The sequence below is a fragment of the Ctenopharyngodon idella genome, chromosome 10 (assembly GCF_019924925.1).
Source record: "Ctenopharyngodon idella isolate HZGC_01 chromosome 10, HZGC01, whole genome shotgun sequence".
NCBI lineage: Eukaryota > Metazoa > Chordata > Actinopteri > Cypriniformes > Xenocyprididae > Ctenopharyngodon > Ctenopharyngodon idella.
The window spans coordinates 29,381,149-29,403,619 of NC_067229.1; the positions used below are offsets into that span (position 1 = coordinate 29,381,149).

A 22,471-nucleotide genomic window follows, 5' to 3' on the forward strand; every position below is an offset into this window, starting at 1 on the left:
ACAATGCAAAACAAAGGAAGTAAACAATAATTAAATGAAAAATAAAATGAAAAAAATATTTAAACTGTTGTAATGATTATAAATTAAAATTTTATGAATAAAATACAGATATATAAAATAGGAATAATAAAAATCAAATTAAGTAAATAAGATAAGAATAAATAAGAATTCAATGAAAAGTGTATTACACTGATCATGAGATTCAACATTGTATCAAGCCAAAATAGCAGAGATAACTGGAACGAGTTGTACTGCAAACACATGGACTGAGAACTGAGACACGTCTCTGATCAGCAGCAGATCCCATCCGTCGCATTAATCTCTGCTGGATCATCACATCACTGAGTCGATGTGGTTCACATGCGCAATCAGAAATGCAGGATGAGAGGTGATGAATATGTAACGAGGAGAGTGGTGCGTGATGGAAGTGGGGTCAGGGGTCAAAACTGCAGCTTACACACAGAGATGAACACATCTTCCTGCCTCTCCGGCTGGTGCGTCTGATGGTCCTGGGGTCACTGAACTCTGTTAGGAATTCAGCGCTTTGCTGAGACAAGCTGATTTTCACCTCCTCACACACAGCGCTCTCCCGTCATGCTACACACACAGACACACACAGACACACACACACACACACACACACACACACAGACACACAGAGCTCATAAGCCCCATATCTGTTTTCCATTCACACTGTCATCGAACCCCTAAGAGTTGCACACCTCCATAAATATGAGGTGATGTTTGTAAAAGCATACTACCAGCACTGGGCAGAACATAAAATATTAAATATATTTAACATAAAAGAACTGTTTAATATATTTACTGTTTTTGTTGGCAATATAAAATTAAGCATCATTCCTAGTGAATATCGATCTATGATTTTTTTCCCATGGTATGTTTTGGTAAAAATATATGTAGGTAAATATTACTGTTAGTTAATGTGTATTGTTATGAGTGCAAAAAAAAAAAAACGAGTAAATAATATTAATCGTTCGTGTTTCATTTAGTGATAAACTGTGTGGAAAACTGTGAACTATTTTTAGTGTATTTTACATTTTGAATCTATTTGGCTACATTGACTGTTTGGTCAAAAAGATTTTATCCATTTTTTTAAGCAAGCACATAAATGTTGAAATATTGAAAAAGATTATATGCGTGATGGTCACACTGTCATTTGCATGTTTATTTGTGTATTAAACATGTAAATGACAATGTATACACATACATACATACATACATACATACTGTATATGTGTGTATAATAAACAAATAAATAACTATATATATATATATATATATATATATATATATATATATATATATATATATATATATATATATATATATATATATATATATATATATATATATATATATATATATATATATATATATATATATAATTTTTATTTTTATTTTTCCACAGTAACACTTTATTATATCACCAGCAATACCCTTACAAATGTATTATGAATATTTAATATATCTCTGCTCCCTACAGAATAGAACTTTCACATACTATTAAAAAAGAAAACAAAGGTGTATTCAGTGTATACTGTGAAGTAAGCTTGTATTTTATTATGCGCATGGAGACAGACAGGAAGTGTAAGCTTTCAAAATTCACAGACGTGACCTCAATGACCTTTTTACATTTTTCTTTCACTCTCCTTCAAGGTCTATTCGCAAGTGCAGGCGTCTCTGAAAAACCAAAGGAAAAAAAGGGAAAAACGATGTTTAGTACTTAATCTAGCATCAGATTTCTCCCACTTCCTGTGCACTCAAACAAACCCAACACAAGCGAGAGGTACGATGAACTCTTAAGACTCGTTCAACCTCAAGGCCCCCGGCACGAATTCCCCGTGTCTAATTAGGCCGTTTTATTGGGAGCGTACGAGCCGTGTACCCGAGGTCAGCGCTGCCTGTGAAAGCGCACGTGTAGGCGTCTGAATGAACCTGCTTCCTGCCACCCTCGTTTGATAACCAAACCTCTATTCATTCATTTCTAACTTCAGAGGGTCTCTGGAAACCAGGCCATTCTGATTCAGAATTAGTTTTAAAGACTCGTGAAAAAATCATGTTCGGAATCCAAAGGCTCCTGGGTGGACTGAGAAAGAAACGAAGGGAGTAAACGAATATTTGAGAGGGAGAAGGAATGGAGAAGAGCGAAAGAGACAACCACTGAAATATTTACAACATCGCTCAATCTGATTGACCGTAGACTGCTTGTCCCAGTGCATTGTGGGTCGTGGTTACTGCTGGATATCGAAGGAAGTGGGTTATTCTGAGAGAGACGGCGAGGGATCGCGCTAATGAATTGGTGTTGTCAAGTAACATGCCCAAATTGACCTGGAATGAATGGATTCACTGATCCACTCTGACTTGGCAGCCGAGTCGTGAGGTGCTGCGGCTAATGCGTGTGCACAAGCGCGCTCTGTTTTTCCTCTTTCGGCTTACCCACACTTGTTCTAAATTCCTCTTTCTGCGTAAACGCAGCCACACACTGAGTTTGTTCTGCACTGTCTCGCCGCTTTCACAAATATACCTCGCTTCCTCAGGTCACACACACACACATGTTGGCGGTGCAGTATGGAGTAGCAGGGGGGCAGCGTGCAGCCTGCTGTGTTGATTGCAGTATGAACAGATGGTGCCCATGATACCGAGCCACGGCAGCCCAAGGTTGGACGCGACTCTAGCGGGGGAGCTGACGTACCGAATTGCCCTGTGTGCTAGCTCGTGAAGCTGAAGTGGAGAGAGAGAAGCGAAAGAGCGACATGATCCTTGTGCCGTTATATAAGGGTCCTTTTAAAGGGTCAAATGATGGAAAACAGTATTTCTCTTGCTAATGCAGCGATTCCCAGGTGGTTTTGTTTCAGACACGTTGGGCATCAAGTGGTGACCAAATCTAACATTCTTGTAATGTAACATGAAATGTATTATTATATATTTCCATGAGCTTCATAGGGTCAACCATATACAAAATTATTAACATGACATAAACTGTATAGGGGAAAATAGTTTGAAAATATGTAGGGTTTAATTAGATTCGCTTCCTACAACAAAATATGTAGTAAGCCTATTTATTTTGCTATCCAACTATGCACAAATATCTTATTTTATTACTTAGATTTTTAAATATAAAATTATTCCTTAGCCAAAGTATGAAATTTATTTATTTAATTTGAAAAATTGTTGAAGTACATAAAAGTGGAATGTTTACTTGATGTATGAGGAATAAATTTTGGTTTTAGAAATTTAAGTATTGAAACACTATGTATTTATATGTTTGTTGGAAAATTGTTGAAGTCTTTAAAAGTACCTTATAAAATTGGAATATGTTAATGCAGTTTGGATGGCAGATATGGAGGGTTTATACAGTACACACACACACACACACACACACACGCACACGCACACACACACGCACGATGTGACTTAATTTCAATCATGTGTTAGTAAATGCTGAAATTAACGTTAGCTAAGATTAATTTGGAAGTATTATTCATTAGTAGTTCATGATAACTAAAGTAGCCAATTAATGTGAACAAATGGAGCCTTATTGTAAAGTCTTAGCAATATTTTGTATTAATTTCACTTATAATAGGTTAGCCATTGTAACAGAGGTAATCTACATACAGTATCTTAAAGGTACAGTACCAAAAACAGCCTGTTAAGATGCAGTGTGAGGGTGAAAAATAATTGTGTAAAACAAAATTATGGGTGTTAGTCAAAAAAACTTTGACTATTATAAGAAGGCTTCATGAAGAGAGATAAAACACTACAAGTATGGCCCCTATAGTTTACCTGCCGTGCGTCTGAGCTGTGATGTCTCTTTGAGGTCTGTTTCGAGGATACAGGAAGAGGATGATTTTGAGGCTGACCGCTGTGCCATGTTTAACTGTTGTCTTGACTCAGTTCTACTCAAGAGCCTCTTTGATTTATCGGCGGGATACAAAGTGTTGAGTGGGCTGAATCTGCACGCACACACACACACACACTAATATTTCCTTCATCTGCTTTTCTTTCTTGTCCAGCAGTGTTTTCAATCATTTTTTCGCTCTCTTTCCTGCATCTATTCACTTCATTGTCCTGATGGAGTTTCCCTCTGCTCTGCTCCGTTTCCTTTTCATATTTTTTGTCCTTCCTTCCTTTATTAAAGTTTTCTTTTTTTTCAATATCGTATCTTAAGTTAAAGTGCTAAACAAGTGTTGTATGCATTTCCTCTCTTTGTCCATTAGCACTTCTCCAAAGATCTAATCCACTCTAAATGGCTTTCACTTTAAGCCCTTGTTTTGTAACATGGACAGCTGTATTTTTAGCACTTTTGCAGTGTTACCAAAGCTACTGGAAGCTCAAGTATCCTGTGAAGTCTGTAGATGTCTTTTATGTGTCACTGTAACCTCACAATGCACAAACAAATTCCAGCTTTTGAGAAACCTTTAATTTTTTTTTTTTTTTTTTTTTTTTTTGCACTTGTGAACTGGGCTGTCAGAATTATTGGACAAGTGATTAATTGTCTTTTTACTTTAAAAAATTAATATGCATACACCATACAGAGACATTATAAGACGTTATTGTAAAAAGAGACGGATTATGGTGTAAATGAGCCTGATGTACTCGGATGCCCAGTACTTTTTATTGGTAATATTGTGCTATAGTCTTTGTTACAATGTAGTTACACTGTACTGAGTAATACTGATGAACAATGCTCTTAATATGTAATTATTTTGTTCAGTAACTTGCAATTATTCATTGGTTTAAATAATGTAATTATCTTACAGTACACTGTAAAGTTATTATTAGCTTGTGGCTGATTACTTTTGTACTGTAGTGTGACTTTTTGCACTTGTAGCGTGACTGTTGTTTGCCTATTTTCACATTAACAGTAGCAGCCTTCTGTGGTTGTTTGGACTTTGAGACTAAAACAAGGGGGGAAAAAGCATGTAATCTTGATGCCTGTAAAAGCAGCCATAATCTCTTGAGTTAAAAGATATTCTCTGAGTTTGTGGGTTTATTCCAGAGCTTTTTTTTTTTACCAGCTATTACATTAATACATGCTCAGAATGACTGTAGTTTTAATACCACAACAATTGTTCGCATTTTGCTTTTGTAACGTGTGTGTGTGTGTGTGTGTGTGTGTGTGTGTGTGTGTGTGTGTGTGTGTTTATGCACTTCAGGGTTTTAGAATAAAACACTATTTGGCAGAGCATGGATGTGTGTATGGGGATTTAAACATGTGCATGTGTGTTATTGGAGTCCTCAGGCGACATCAAAGAGGAAATCAATTTGATGCATCTCATTTAATAATTCCAGGTCATTTTTTTTGTGGTTCCTCCTTTGAAAACATCATAACGGGACTGCACAAACGAGTCAGCCAATACTGATCAGGTTTAGGGAGAAATGGTCCAAGCCCAAAATGGCTAAACACTAAGCTTTTAATTGTCTTAACCACAAATTATTGGTCAGGAAATTAGCAAAATTTAAAAATTCATTGCTTTCTAGGCAATGTAAACAGGATTAGATTTCATCTTTTTAAGCGGAGGTGATCTTAAAGTCTGTCCCAGTCACTGCTACTTTCTTACAAGCCTACCCTAATGTGAACCAGGGACAGTAATAATGATTTAAAAATAAATTTGCAAATAATATTATAATGTTGTGTAGTCTATCATAATACAGACACAGCCAGTTTTACTCGTTGAAAGATTTATTCATGAGGAAATAATTACCTAATAATTTTACTGGAGTCTTACACACACAATATACAGGCTATGCCGTACGTGCATTAAACTCAGACGAACTGGGAGACATTTTTCAGCTACTCATGAACTGTTTGAAGCCATTAACATTGAGTGGAACAACACTGACTCTTCTTCCTGTAAAACGATGTCTGCAAGTTGGGGAAGGCTATTCCGTGCTAAGTTAATTTATCTACAGTATATGTGCAATTCTTGCTAATTTCCTGACCAGCGATTTGTGATTAAAATGGTTAAGACCATTAAAAGACCTCTAAATATTTTGCCATTTTTGGAGTGTAATTTAAATAAATTATGCATGCTTCATTGAAGTTTTAGTTTATTTTATTAACCTTTTAACCAGCTTCTTAATGTTTACTTTGAATGCTTGATGATGCTGTTAGATGCCAGGAAGAACAATTATTACTGACTAAATACCCCTGGAAAAATGAAAGTGTGTAATCAGCTGATGAATACATGAGAGCTACATTAAATTGTAAACTGCATTTAATTGCATTAAATTGCATTTAAAATGTAAAATATTAATATAAATATTAACAAATAAAATAAAACAATATAATGTTTTATGTGTTTGTTACAGTGTAGGCTCATTGGAAAAACATGCCAAAATTGGTGTAGAAAAAATGTTCACTCAGAAATTGCTAGTAAACTTCACAAATAATTACAAAGAAATGGCAAGTAACACATTGAATTAAACATGAAAATTTGAAGTAGAAAAACTCACTCGGGTATGAGTCCTGTGAAAAGTCATGACTTGACGCAAGCTAAAATGCACTTGTTGCTTCAGTGTTTTTATCTCACGTTTGCTTTTGTTAAATCTATCAGATTGTTAAATCTATCGTAACAAAATCAGATACGGGTTAGTCTAGAGTATTTTTAAATGCGATAGAGCATTAACCATTTAGTGCCACTCACCGGCCGTTTTATTTCCAATGTCAGTGTTGGGTAAGTTACTTCAAAAAAGTAATTAATTACTAATTACATCATCAATGTTGTATTTAAAATACTTTTCTAATTACTCTGTCTGAAAAGTAATTTAATTACTCAATAAGTAATTCAACTCATTACTCTTTTAATAATTTAAATATGAGTCCAACATGGAATAGTTTAGCCTTTTATTGCTTTTTAAAACATTTTAGCTTTATTAAAACATACTATAATACTTAATTTTTTTTAGTAACAAATAGGAATACCAAAAATCTAGTAGTCGGTACCGATATCACTAAAAGTGCACAGTACTCGATACCAAAGTCGATACCACGGTAAAAATATTTAAAGATACAAATAAAACAATGCTATATATTTTTCAGGTAGTCTAATAGTAGTAAGTAAAAATACCACAGAAATTAAATAATCAAATATAAAATAACTTTGCATAGTCATAACTTTAAAATTAAATACAGATTAATCCTTATTAAAGCTTTTCTTTTGTTGTTTATCATTTATAATACAGACAGCCAATAGTAGACAGTAGCATGTTTTAAAGAGTGCTGTACTAAGACCTAATGGACGGAGACAATATGCTGTTACACATACTGTTCCCATTCACATAACCAACGCGAATATGGGCACTTTGACATAACTCTGTGTGTATTTGAAAGTTTGTGTAATAAACCGTGAAAATCTGACACTTGCGAGAGGTGGCTAAGTGTGTGCGCTTTGGTTGAGAGGGCACTGACTGAAGACCGTCTCTCAGAGAGCGTGCGCAGTTTTTTCTCCCTAGGACATAGCTTACATTTTACCGTAATGTTCTTGCCTACCTGTGTCAAAAAAGTGAAGTAATTGGAATATTTCCATTCTGCAAAACAGCCACTCGCTTCTGCCGACATCTTCAGACAGCGACTACACAGCCAACTGGTGCGAAGTTGCGAACTCACGCGCAACTGCACTACAGCTAACGATTTTAAAAAGGCAGCATTCACTTTTACCTTTAGACGACAAATTTAGATTTTAAATTTAATATTGATTTATACGGAACTGTTGAACTAATTTACAGTATGTAATTAAGTACATTATAAGTAACTGTAATTAAATTACCTAAAAATGAACAGTAATCCCTTACTTTACTTTTTCAGTAATTTAATTACAGTAACACTATTATTAATTACAGTTACACCCAACACTGCTGCCAAGATACGTGCAACAACCAACATAAAATGTTGTTAGATTCACGTTTATCAGTTCATCTGAATGTGCTTTTACCGCCACTCACTGGACATTTCACTTTGAAAGTGTCTAGAGACCTACAAGGAGCAGCGTAATATCGTTTTGGAGAAATGCCACAGGCACCTTTTTCCAATGAGCCTGGGTTTGTTTGCCACATTAGTATTTACTAAGAGTATACTGTGCTCAGAGTTACTCACCCTGTAGCCTCAGACGTCACGTCCACAGACCGTTGGCTGTTTGCAGTAAACTTGCACAACGTTCTTGAATGAATAATTTATTAGATGCACGCTGTTATTGTAGGCACATCCACTTTACATTTTCACGCCCCTTAACATGACATTAACTGTGACTGGTTGTGTTACATGTCAGTCAAACGTTCTCTTGGGCGGAAAGCTGCGAAAGAGTCCAGACCTTCCGTCAGTCTGAAAGTCTGGCAAGGTGAGACTACTCACCCTGTGGTCTATGTGGGTCCTAACACCCCAGTATAGTGATGGGAACGCTATCCTGTCAAAAAGCACCGTCCTTCGGATGAGATGTTTAACCGAGTTTCTGACTCTGTGGTCATAAATTCCAGCATGTCCTTATTTAAAAAAAAAAAAAAAAAAAAAAAGAGTAGGGGTGTAACCCTGGCATCCTGGCCAAAAATGCCCATTGGCCTCTGTCCATCATAGCCTCCTAATTATCCTCATATTGACTTGCTTCATCACCCCGTCTCCTCTCCACCAATAAGCTGGTGTGTGGTGGGCGTTCTGGCGCAATATGGCTGCCGTCACATCATCCAGGCGGATGCTGCATATTTGTGGTGGTTGAGGAGATTCCCCCTTCCATATGTAAAGCATGTTATAAATTAGAGTTGTCAAAAATACTGACTTCGGTACTGAAATTTTAAAAATGTGACACTTTGAGCGCTGTTCAGTGGATTCGTAAACACCTCTAATTGGCCATTGTTTTCACGTCTCATCGGATATGTCTGTGATTGGCTTCAATGATCAACGCTGTAAAAACGATGTAAATAGCCAGTCCGCTGATAAGACGCCTGCTTTCAAACGCTCCCGCTTTCAAAACGCTTTCAAATTCAAACACTTCTGTGTGCTTTCAAGCGCTGCCATGCATTAATCATTGTAGCCAATCACAGACATATCTGATGAGCGCATCAACACAATGGCCAATCAGCGGTGTTTACGAATCCACTCAACAGCGCTCAAAGTGTCACATTTTTTTAAATTTCTGTACCGATTGGTACCGAAGTCGGTACTTTTGACAACTCTATTATAAATGTAACAAATGGTTAATTATTATTAATTATCAAATTGGGTGAATTTCATTGGTAGTGATATTGTTTTGGTATTGTGACCTAATCTTCAGGGAAAACTTGGATAGGAAGTATTTTAACATGGAAAAATTACACACGGCAGCTACATCCTGTCATTATGATATTGAGTTCAGTTTGGGAACCATTTGCTTTGATTGATCTTTCCGTCTGCCGTGCGTCTGTTAGTCAGTGTCACATTAGGCCATCAGAAGTTGATTGAGGAAGTGGCAAAACTGTAGAAGTGAGACAAATGAGAATTGTGTGAGGAAGAGTGAGTCTAAATGAGAGATTATGATGTATTTGTGGGAACAGCGGATGACAACAGGAAGTCACACACTAGTTTCTAGTCTCGTAAATTATACTTTCCCTTCATAATCTCTCTATTCTTGTTATCCTCCTCTTCCTTGCTTCTGTCCCTACAGGGTTGACCTCTAGTCAGCAGGAAGCACCCCTCCATCTTAAATATTGACAATGCAGTTATTTGTTTATTGATGGCATCCATTCTCCCTGTAGCCTGTTCAGCATTTTCTTTCACTGCCAAAACAACAAATGCGAGAAGCTGCACTTTCACTCACATTTCCACTTTAACAGAAGCCATATTTTAATCAAGAGATTCCAGGAAGACAATTCAGCATTGGAGATGACTGTGTTGTCAGTAAAATGGACATAATTTTTGGAAGATGATGCGTGTTTGCATTGTGCTCATCGTAACTAATAGGCATATTAGCACCTTTACATTTTTTTTTTTTTTTTTTCTTTCCCCCGTTGCTTTTGAAAGGAGCAGGTTTTTATGAGATTTATGCATCTGTTCAAGATGTGTTTTTTTCCATTTGGCTAAATTTACCTCAAAGTGGTGTTTTGGAGCATGTTAGATTTTCTAATCAACTCTTAAATGCTTACAACCTGAGAAGAAAGGGTGAAAGGTTAAAAATATGCATTTCTTTTAATACTAAATTTATTTTAAGTGGTACTATTGCTTCATTGTTGTATTTAGAAGTGTTGGAAGGACATTTGAAGAATTTTGTTTGCTTTAGAAGGCTGTATTTCTAAGACTTTGTTCTGTCTTACAGTTTTATGATAAATTATTTGAGTGCACTTTAGTGCACACATAACTTAACATATTATTAAATATATATATAATATATATATAATATATATAATATTTTAACCAATATATTTAAAAAAATAAGGATTATAATGATTTTGAGTATTCAATGTGTAAAAAATGTTAGATATACAATTATTGTAAATATTCTAAACATTGATCTCTTTTTACACATTTCTTTTTTCAGCAAACTTTCAATGAATTACAATTAGATGTTCTGTTTTAAGGGTCGTATTTTTAGACAAGCATCTGATTGACATCTTAAAAGGATACGATTCTAAAGGTGAAAAGAGTTGCTAAAGGTGTGTTTACTTTGACAAAATTAATACAGTTTGGTTATTCTTCAATGTGCAGTATTCTTGATGTGCAGTATTTTTCTTAATAGCATTTTTGATGGAAATGACGGTTATGGAAATTACATTTTTGTAATAAAATGGCAGACTCCTTTGTCTTGCTATCTAGCATTTTATGTCCTAAAAACAAACATTTAAATATTTTAACACTTTTTTTTTTTTCATAACAAAAAATTAGAGCATGATTGCAAATATTGTTCACACAAGTGAAATTTTGCTTAATTTTACTTTGTTGAAACATCCAATTGAATTTGAGTAATAAAAAAATGTTTCATATCTTTGTCAAACTCAAATTATTTCTTTTCTCAAACTCTCTATCTTTGCATGTAGACTCATAGTATTCATGGTGTAAAAATGTTAATTATAAAATTATTATAAATAATATAAACTTTTTTACTTTGTTACACTACATAAAATTGAGAGAACTTTCAAAATATATGTAACATGAATACAAAGATTAAATTTCTAAGAACTGAAAGGTATGCCTTTTTAAACAAGATTTCTTCTTCTTTATCTTTTTATCTTTATTTTTCTTTATCTTAGATCCACATTGACACCCCCCACCTTGCTAATTTTTTCTCCTTGTAACTCATGACAGCTCTTTTGTAAGAATGTTTACTGAAGGTTACAATATGTAAAGAACAAAAGACTTTTCTCTTTCATCTGTCAAACCTGCGACAGCAGTGAGAAACGACTGTCATTCAGCTCAACAGGATTTGTTTACATGTATTTGTGCTAGAACCTTGATTTGACTACTGCATAACTATAAGTTAAACACCTCATAGTGATGAATTATTCATCAACATCTAGAAACTTTGGATTTGGGATAGAGTTCAGGAAGAAGGGCATCCTAAAGTGCATTGTCTTTCTGGGCATGTGCATTCATGTGTGCTTCTGGTTTGGGTGTGTACAATGGCACTTGCCCAGCATGTCACTCGGCAGGTTTGAGTCTAGGCACTTCCTCCTGAACACACTACCAAGGAATACTCAAGTGTGTGTGTGCGTGAGCAAGTTTTGAATGATTTGTTAAAAAATTCTCTTTCCTTCAGTAAATGCTTTGAATATAGGGGTACATTGAGATTTCCATTAATAGACTTAGTCAAAGAGGTTAAAATGGCTCTGAAGTAAACATTTTGATGAGTGGTGGTGTTTAAACTCATCTGAGCGTCCGTCAACAGGCCTCCATATTTAGCTGTAAAAATAACCCACCACTCACCTAAACATAACACTGTTGCATTTACATTGGTTGCAGTTTGAGTTGGAAATAACATTAGGATAACACAGCATTCCCAGACTGATGGTTTGGATGTTTGGAGCAACAAAATTAACATCTGTTTATTGCACACACCCTAACCAGCGCCCAAGTCGTTTCCGGTTGCTCTGAGTGGGAGCAGGTGCGGTTTGCCTTGTGTAAGATTCATTAAGTGGCCATCCAATAATCAGTGTGCAGAGAAGTGTGGTGCTGATCTGGCAACCTCATACTAATGAGATGCCATCCGCCATGCCATTGCCTTTTGCCTGCAGGCCAGAGCCCTTTTCCTTAGGGGAATCTGATGAGATGTTTGTAATGAGGGAGCAAAAATGAACGCACACACATTTTGAAATTTTAGGAGGTTTTCAACAGTAAATAAATGCCAAACTTGTATAGAAAACATCAACTAGGCTTAGATTGAAAGTCCCTCTAATTTAATACCCGCTTAGTTGATTACCCTAGAGAAGAAATTAACAGTTTTCCTCAAAACACAGAGAAGAATGAAAGAAAAAGAAAATTAATGCATGTAATTAGCACTGGGGCAAAGACATGATAGTAGCCCTCTTCACCCACTCCCCTCACGAAATCTCTTTCTGTCTTAAGCTTGGTAGTCGAAAACAATGTTGTTCCTTACTACAGTAGCTCCCTGTTGTCTCAAGTCTCTGGTGGATTGATGTGTTTTAATGAGGTTTGCCACTAATTCATTTAAGTATGCAGAAGGACTGCAAATTTTCAATGAATCACAATAAGAGGTTGTGTTACTACATATGTAATGCCATGCGTTCTGTTTTAAGGTTCGCATTTTTGTACACACAACTGATTAACATCTTAAAAGAAGCCAATTCCCATACGTTTCTAAAGGTGCACTTTGACAAAATTAATGTAATTTGTTATTCTTCAACAATGAGCACTTTTGGGCATTTCTTTTCAGACATTTTCTGAAGCTAATAAATTCTTACGCAGTGTCATTTCCAGCATCTCAAATGATGTGCAGTACTTTGTTTTATAGCATTTTGTGATGGAAATGTCGGTTGTGGAAATGACATGTTTTGTAATAAAATGGCCAACTCTTTTGTCTTGCTATCTAACATTTTATGTCCTAAATAAAAACATTAAAATAATATTTTAACACTTTTTTTTCATAACAAAAAATTAGAGCATGATTGGGAATATTGAGTGGAAGAAACATCCAATTATAAGTTTGAGTAGTAAAAAATGGTTTATATCTTTCGAACTCAGAATATATCTTTTCTAATATCTTTGTCAAACTCAGATTTGTTTTTTTTTTGTATATCTGTACATTTTTACTTGATATGCTATAGCCAATGTTATCTTGTCCACTGTCAATTTTTCATAAGGCTTTTCATAAGATTTTTTCTAGTCGACTAGTGGTCGCTCATTTAAGACATTAGTTGACTAGTCGGACATTTATAATATTCTTTTAATAGCTTAAATATAATTGGGGGAATGGCATCGGAAAATGGTTTCAGGACTGAGAAAGAATGTAACGTTATACATTACAGAGAAATACTAAACTATAAATAACAATGAGCATTAAAATATAAATTAAGCACACATGTGCATGCATAAAGCTTGCTGCAGTGCACTGGCAAAAGCAATGATTATGAATGTGTCTGGGGAAAAACAGCAAAGAGACTGTCTGAACATTTTAAAAATGTATTAATAAACTAGCGATTTCTGAGACAGTTTTGGCTGCAAAGATGAAGTTGACGGTGCTGACTTGTCATCTTCACAGTGTAGTGGATGCGCCTTTAGAGAGAAATGCAGGTTAAGTTAAGCATGCAGTAAGCGCAGTACTAATTTAGCTTCCACACTCTGCAGGAACACCTGGATATGTGCCTAATATTAGCGCACATTTATCTAGGTTAACGTTAAAGTTTGAACAAGCGGCCATGTAAAGAGGCTTCTACTTGCATATTTCAAATGATAAGCCGTGTCTGAGGTCGATAGGCAAATGTTTGAATTTTCTACCTGACATTACCACGTGGACCAGCCATGTTAAACATTTGTCCACCACAGACTCTGTGACTTCAGTGACTATCTGACTTAAATTAGTCAACAAATATTTGACTTTAGAGATGCTTTTCTAAAGAGAACTGTTAATGCTAGAAAAGGTAAAATTGTGATAAGGATGGCTTGTGATTGAAGCCTGGCAGTGATTTGGCGGGCGTGAACTAGTTTGTTTGCCCTATTATTCTGCAACAAAGTGGGACTGTAATTGTTTGCAGGGCAGCAGTGTCGCCTCAGGCTGTCTTCAGGAAGGCCAGACTGTCCTGGTGACAGAATCCAGTTAAACCCAACATCTCGCTCATGCTTTTCTAATACCTCTATTATCTAAATCTGCTAGAGGGAACCAAAAAATGATTAAAGGATTGACATCAGTCAGAAGGAAGGCGGCGAAGGTCGGTCAAGGGAGCAGTGTTGGGAAAGGTTTATCTCGTTCTTTTCACTTATTTGTTGGAGGGATGTATGTGCATTTCTACTTGTTCTTGCTGAAATATAGAGGTTAAATGCATTTTCACAATTGACCACTCTAGTTGCATGGTAATCAGTGATCTGCTTTTTTCAATGATGAGTGAAAAACCTCAGTTTGAGGTATAAAATCCTTCAGATGCATTAATTTATTTACCTGTGGCTCCCTAAAAACTTATTTAAAATTATATTATATAACATAAATTGATATTATATATTCATTATATATTATGATGTGTACGTACACTCACTATATTCAAAATGTAAGGAGAATGTTATTGCCTTTTTACCTGATTGATAAACCACATTATATTTTTATAGTGATTAAATGTAAACTTTTGTTGAAAATGGCATAAAAGATTTTTTTTAAAACCATATGAAATCAACATGAACACAAACAGTACATTTCTTAGAGCTTGGCATACATTTAAACTAGATGTTTTAAAAAAGATTTTCCTTTTTTTTAATATTATGGCCACTGCTGTTTGACCCATATTAACACATAGCAGTTTCTGTGTTATTTTGGGACTTTTTAACAGAATTATGACTATGGTCATCAGTTGATGAAAACATTTAATTTAATTACATGATATGGTGATGAATTAATCACATTATCATATCTACTGAGAAAGCCCACCAATGAAGATTATTCCAGAACATTAGATTATTGTGCCTGACAAATGATACTAAACATTGTGAATTTGTTGGGTTTTTTGAGGTAAACCAAATGTAAACGTCAACTTATATATATGTATCTTAAAATATATCCTATATTTTGTAACTAGACAGTATTGTAGTTTGTATATATATGGCATTTGATGATCAATCTAGTGATTTTGATAGACATTAATTTTTTTAAATGGTTGTCTAGGCTAATGATCTCTCTGAAAGGTCTCATACGTTGTGTGTTTTTAGCAGATTGTGCCACTGATAACGAGGCAGTGACAGCAGGGACGCCAGCGAGCAGACTGTGAATGTCTCTGTGTGGACACACTCCACTGAACATTATTACAGAAGATCTGCAGGGCTACATTTGAGCATAATTGCGCTGTTGGCAGCGGCGTGGGGTCCCCCATGAGATACAGTTGTTCATCTCTTAAAAGGATGTCAAACTAGAGGTTTTGTGCATAAAGGGACTTGGGAGATAAGCTGTGGCTTATTAGACAGCACTATTCCTTACTGTTTAACATTATCTTGGTTATGGATTATTGGCTAATGTACATTAGGTGAGAACATTTTATATTATATGCTTTAACCAGAGCATGGACATAATCCTAGTATGTGGCCCTGTCCCAAATGGCACACTTGATATTGGCTTGCGGTCTCGTGGTCTTTGCTCCCAGGTGTCCCATTTGTCATTTCAGACATTCAGGATGGTGCTCAGGAATGGCCACTTTTTGTGCAGAGGACTTTTTTGTCGACTCACTGGTTCAAACTTTCCAGTAGACTCACTGAAACCACATAGCAACCCTAGCAACCACCCTAAAAACTGGGTGTACAACTGGGTGTACAACTAAGCAACCATATACACTACCGTTCAAAAGTTTGGAGTCGGTAAGATGTTTTTGAAGTCTCTTAGGCTCACCAAGGCTACATTTATTTGAACAAAAATACAGTAAAAACAGTAATATTGTGAAATATTATACAATATTAATACTGTCATTACTCCAGTCTTCGGTGTCACATGATTCTTCAGAAATCATTCTAATATGCTGATTTGCTGCTCAAGAAACATTTCTTATTATTGCCAATGTTAAAAACAGCTGTGCTACTTCATATTTTTGCTGAAACTGTGATACATTTTTTACACTAAGCACCTTTTTTCTTTATGTGAATATCTGGTTACATAATGTAATGAGTTTGTTTCTTTAGCATTGAAAAAGGACTGAGATCAGCTCTGTCCCCTCATAGTTTTGGGATTTTTTTTATCTCTTTTTTTTTTTAAATTTATTTATTTATTTTTACATTTTTGGCCTGGAATCTTTTTTTTTGAGAGTACATCTGTTCAGCTCCGAAAGCCATAATCCAGAGAATGAAATTATATTCCAGGGAAATTACATTAATACAGGGAAGACATTTGGCTAGATAAGAAGGGATTAAGCGGGGTAAAAAATTTACAATTTAGTGTTTGACCCACATATAATGGTTATTGCTGGCACTCAAAACGATTCTGATGTGTGTGTTCTCTGCATTCAGCTGAGTTTCACTTATAATCATGTTTATCTTGAGCAGTGGAAGCACTTTGTGAAATAACCCTGATAAACATATCCAGATAAGTGCTCAATAAAACAAGTATACGTGCAAACACTTCCCTGTGTCGGGAAATAAACAAGCGGAACAATAGGCCACGTCTCAGTTGTGTGGCAGCACCCAGATCATGAAATATGTATAACATTCATATACTGCATTGCTCATTTTCAGACAAAGAGTCAATGATACCTCCTGAGGGAAGTGTGTGAAGGTTTGTGATGCTACACATTTAGTCTCCTTGGTTTCAGTGCTGTTGCACGGACAGTGTTGCGATGCTAACAAGAAAAATACACTCAATACATGCTGGAATGGTGTAATTAATGTTGTTCTCTGTCTGTCTTGCAGGTTTGGTGCAATAGGGCGCAGCGGGGGGGCAGAGAGGCGAGCGCATGAGGAGAGGGCGTCCTGAGACCCCCATCTCCACCGCTCGCACACACAAGTTCACGGACACACCACGTCTAGCAGCCCTCCAGCCGCCATGGTAAACCCCTCATCTTCTGTTTGTGTCACATTTTTTGTTTGTACAAGGTTAATCTCTAAATTATAAAATCTCCCTTACATGTGTTTCTGTCCAAACCACTCTAATCTAAAACGAGCCAAGATGTGATCGAGAAAATGTGATGGGAGCTTGAGAGAAAGAGAGAAAAAGGGGGAGGAGATCAGCGTTTGATTAATGGGCCTCACCTCCGGCTTGTGGAAGCAGGGTCTCATGGGAGAGTAGGGCTGTGCTGTTTGAATTATTAAAGTCTGAGAGTTGGGGGGTAGGTTCATAAATAACCCAACGTAATGAGCGCCCTGCTAGCGTGAGCTCTAATGCTAACCCAGCTTTGTCGACGCAGCCGGGGTGACCTTGGATATGCACACGCAAGCGCGTACACGCATATACACTCAAGCGCTTCCCACTTCTCTCACTCTAGCAGCTTTCTGTGTCTTCTGCATCTGTATCTGTATTGATTTATTGTGCATATAACGAGGTGACCTTCCTGGTTTCACTTGACTTCCTGTCAAACTGGCCAAAGTGGCAGAGCCCACACACACACACACGGAACGGAAAATGCGCACATGCACTGGCTGTGTGTCAGCTTGACCCTACACTATCTAAAGAAATGGACTTTTAGAAAATAATAATAAAAAAAAAGTACACAGGGCTCTATTATGAATATAATGGCAGTCTGAAAGTGAATGCACAATTCTGAGTATTGTGTTTCTGGCTTATATGAAGGTTCTGCATTTTTTTTTGTAGTTCTGTCGAGAGCATTTCTGATGTGTTTTTGAATGTCATAGAAAATGATTTTGCTTGCCCTTCAGTTTACAAGAAAAAAACAAAACAAAAAAACAAGCCAACATTGTGCACTTAACACAATAAATGTTAAAAAACACACTTTTGAAAATATAGCCACAAAAGTTAAACCATATACCGTGTGGTTTTTCTGTGCAGAATTATATAAAGTCTGTAAGCAACTTAAAAAAAAAAAAAAAAAATGTGTAAGAATAAGAAAATAGCATTTTACCTCTTACAAGCTGGAATTACTTTGGTGATGACCACTTTAAAGTCTAAATAATGTTCATTTTAGGGAAGAATTTAAGTGCTTCAACAAAATGCAAGCTTTACATTTCAGCTTTTTAAGCCCTCTACCTCCATTGTATGTGGCTTTATGTTACCATGTTTTTACCTTAAAATAATGGCGAATTGAATTAAAATGTTTAATGCTAATCAACATGTCACAAATAGACCATCTATATAAAGCATAAATTGATTGTTTGCTTTTCTGTCAAGTTGTGTGTGTGTGTGTATATATACATTTTTTTAAGTGGCGTTCCCCAGGTCTATGTTCTGGGGCCGTTTGAGATTTAAACAATTTGGGCATCAGAGAGCTGCTCACGCACACTGTCACAGTTTGTTTGTGTCAATCTCACCACACACAAACACAAACGCACACTTACTCATCAAGAAGACCTGCATCAGTCAACAGCTGTTTGTGGTTAGCACAAGTCTATGCCTATAAGTCTGTAAGTAGCCGCAGAGCTTTGCAGATCGTTGCCTGACTGGAAGACATTTTAATTAGGGGTGTGGTATTAATTTACTACTGAACACTGACCTCAAATATACACACAGAGATGACACAACATGCCAGGACCCTTGTGCTGTTATCTGTTTCATCTGATAGGCAGAGCAGGAGCCATAAATACACATTACTACATAAAAACTGTACTATAACAGTCAGTGACCCTTTTTTAAAAAATAAATAAATAAATAAATAAACCAAGCAAAATCTACATTTCCCTTCAGTTTTAAGAGGCTTGTTCCTTTTATGTGTGTGTATTTGTTCATCTTACTCCTTTCGATTGAGATCTATTTGTCTGAATGTGTCCCCAGTGTGCCATTTGTTAATCCAGTGGTTTGATGAAACTCTCCTTTGCTTGATTGTATTTGATTTCTCTCTCTCTCTCTCTCTCTCTCTCTCTCTCTCTCTCTCTCTCTCTCTCTCTCTCTCTCTCTCTCTCTCTCTCTCTCTCTCTCTCTCTCTCTCTCTCTCTCTCTCTCTCTCTCTCTCTCTCTCTCTCGCACGCACGCACGCACGCACGCACGCACGCACGCACGCACGCACGCGCATGCTTTCTCTCTTTCTTCTTTCTTACTCTGCCCCCAGGTTCCACAAATACATTGTAAATTAATGTGTACAGGATTCTTTTTTTGAATTTTTGTCATAAATTGGAATACCTCCTAAAGAATCCTAGAATCTGCTAAGAATCAAATAATATCTTACTCTGTGAGATTCACATTTTTCTGTTTGTTTGTACAGTAGTATGCTTTTATGCTATTTCCAGTTTAGCCTCTGATTAGTTTAAGAATTGTTGGGATTGGTTTTAAATTAGAATAAAAACTGCATTTGCAATTCTGTACTTATAGACAATTAGATGACAGAATGGACATGAAAATGACTTTCACAATCTTTCTAATAGGAAATTTTTAAGAAATAGTTATGGCATTAATAGTAATAAATTAATAGTAATAGGCATGTAGACATGATCAAAACAATCAGCTGAAGTTCATATTGAGCATCAGAATGGGGAAGAAAGGTGATTTAAGTGACTTTGAACGTGGCATGGTTGTTGATGCCAGAAGGGCTGGTCTGAGTATTTCAGAAACTGCTGATATACTGGGATTTTCAGGCACAACCATCTCTAGGGTTTATAGAGAATGGTCCAAAATAGAGAAAATATACATTGAGCGGCAAGTCTGTGGGCGAAAATGCCTTGTTGATGCCAGAGGTCAGAGGAGAATGGCCAGACTGGTTTGAGCTGATAGAAAGAGACAACAGTAACTCAAATATCCATTCGTTACAACCGAGGTCTGCAGAAGAGCCTCTCTGAATGCATAACACGTCGAACCTTGAAGCAGATGGGCTACAGTAGCAGAAGACACACCGGGTGCCACTCCTGTCAGCAAAGAACAGGAAATTGAGGCTACAATTTGCACGGCCTCACCAAAATTGTACAATAGAAGATTGGAAAAATGTTGCCTGATGGCTCTCGACTTCTGCTCCAACATTCAGATTGTAGGGTCAGAATTTGGCATAAAAATCTAAAGCATGGATCTAGCCACTATCAGCGGTTCAGGCTGCTGGTGGTGTAATGGTGTAGGGGATATTTTCTTGGCACACTTTGAGCCCCTTAGTACCAATTGAGTATCGGTTAAACACCACAGCCTACCTGAGTATTGTTGTTGACCATGTCCATCCCTTTATCACCACTTTTCTGTTTTTTTTTTCTCAGGCAATTTGTCTTTTGTGCAGACATGCCTTCTTATGGCTTTCATTATCCTTTTATTAAAGTTAAATGCTAATCTTACTACAAAATTTGTTTTGCTGTTACAATTTATTAAAGGTGCAGTAAGAGATTTCTGAGAACCGCAGCACAACACGCTTGTAGCCGATCAGCAGTAGGGGACGTGTCCACTCATGATGGGGGAGGAGAGCGAGTGAGTAAGAGGGAGATTTGAAGGAAGTCTGTAGAAAGAGAGATGGCTGAGAGACATTACAAAAGAGAAAATTTCAGAGGAATATCACTGGAAAAAGAAGGGTTATGATCAGGCAAGAGCTTTAGGACCCGCGTTAATATTAGAAAAACTTTCCAGTGCTGAAGAGACCTAAGCAGAAAGGCCTGAAAACGGTCTCAGAGGTTGCGTTTTTCTGCTCCATACATGAGTAACATTGGTTTTGCTGTTTCACAGAACCAAGATATGCTGTTGTTGTAATGTTAGCTGTAGTAACATGAGTGTCAGTGTATGTGTGGTGTTGGTGTGCTGCTGACGACTAACAACCAACTCTTGCTTGTATGTACTCTTGTGTTATGTTCATTTTTTTTCTTTCTTGACGTTCATTCGTCATCTTTGCTTTTTATTTTGCTTCTCTTCAGCTACGACAAAGAGACATCCACACTTGCATTGCATGTTCGTGCATTTTGGGGGCGGAGCAGTGAAGGGAGGGATGTGTTTGTTTGGGTTAATTTCAAATATCATTTTCTCAGAAATCGCTTACTGCACCTTTTTTCATTGCAGCCCAATGTGTTTTGAGGTAGTTGAATATACCCAACAGCATTGTAATATGTAACCATTACTCTGTGCACACCTTGAACATACTAAGTGTCTTTCTACCCTCATCCATCCTTTCCCTCTCTTTGGTATGATGTGTGATTAAGTTGCAATGCTCTCTGCTCCTCCTTAGCTATTTTACACTCTTTTACACTTCCCAGTGTGTTTTACGGCCCCTCGCAGGCGGCCATTAGGAGTGCCTCATAAACCCTGTGCACTGCCTGTTAAATACTGGCCTGATGCCACAGAGAGACCGCTGTCACTGCCGGTAACGCACACGCACAGATATGCATCTTTATATCCCAGCCACCCACTGCTGCAGATGCCGAAAGACACCCGCCCTGATCCATGCTCACCAAGCCTGCTTTAATGTTCTCAAACATGTGTAGTTTGTATAGCAGTGTCAAAGTGCTCACTCTGCATCACACTAATTGATCAACTCCACTAAAGGTTGCAGCCTTCAACCATCAGCGCTTCACACTCGACAAACAAGCCCGGCTGTCTTGTAGCAGCCGCTAGAGCAAAAATGTCACTCGGTGAATTCCGATTGAAACAAATGAATCTTGTTTTCTTTTCTTGCTAGTTAAACAACAGCTGCCATTCAGAAGATGGATGCATCGTGTCATTTTTATGTCCATATTCCGTGAAAGGTCACACCCCCCCGGGGACTGCGGCGGCGCTGATATGAGCTTTGATACGCTATTGAGCAAGTCTGCTTTCGAACGTAGAAATGGTACAGGAAGAGAGATAGAATGAAAATGACAGGATTAGGGAATGGATTTTGTAGTGAATGGAGCTGATATCATGGAGATTCAGGAGTGTGAAAGATGATGAATGAATTGATGAAAGATTTGACTGGCAGTGCACGCCTACCTTTTTATTTCCATCTTTCTTTTCTTTTCTTTTTTTTTGCTGCATGCAGAGACTAGCTCTCAATGCATGAAAATCTGAAAAATCTTTATTTTTTATATTATCAGTTAAACTGAACAAAATGTATCGTAGTTTCCACAAAAATATTAAGAAGCACATCTGTTTTTTTCAAAATGTGTAATTATCAGAAATGTTTCTTGAGCATCAAATCAGCATATTAGAATGATTTATGAAGGATCATGTGACTCTGAAAATTGAAGTAATGATGCTGAAAATTCAGCTTTGATCTCAGGAATAAATTACATTTTAAAATATATTCAAAT

General features: G+C 36.8%; 1 protein-coding gene across 5 annotated transcripts in view; it reads left to right on the top strand.

The window, feature by feature from the left end:
- strbp (spermatid perinuclear RNA binding protein) overlaps positions 1-22,471 on the top strand; it is a 98,112-nt gene that overhangs the window by 37,353 nt on the left and 38,288 nt on the right. For all 5 annotated transcript variants that reach the window (XM_051911415.1, XM_051911414.1, XM_051911416.1 and 2 more), the window contains exon 3: positions 17,030-17,165. In XM_051911415.1, coding sequence (XP_051767375.1) covers positions 17,163-17,165 — 3 coding nt within the window. In that variant the 5' untranslated portion in view covers positions 17,030-17,162. The remainder of the gene's footprint in view (positions 1-17,029; positions 17,166-22,471) is intronic.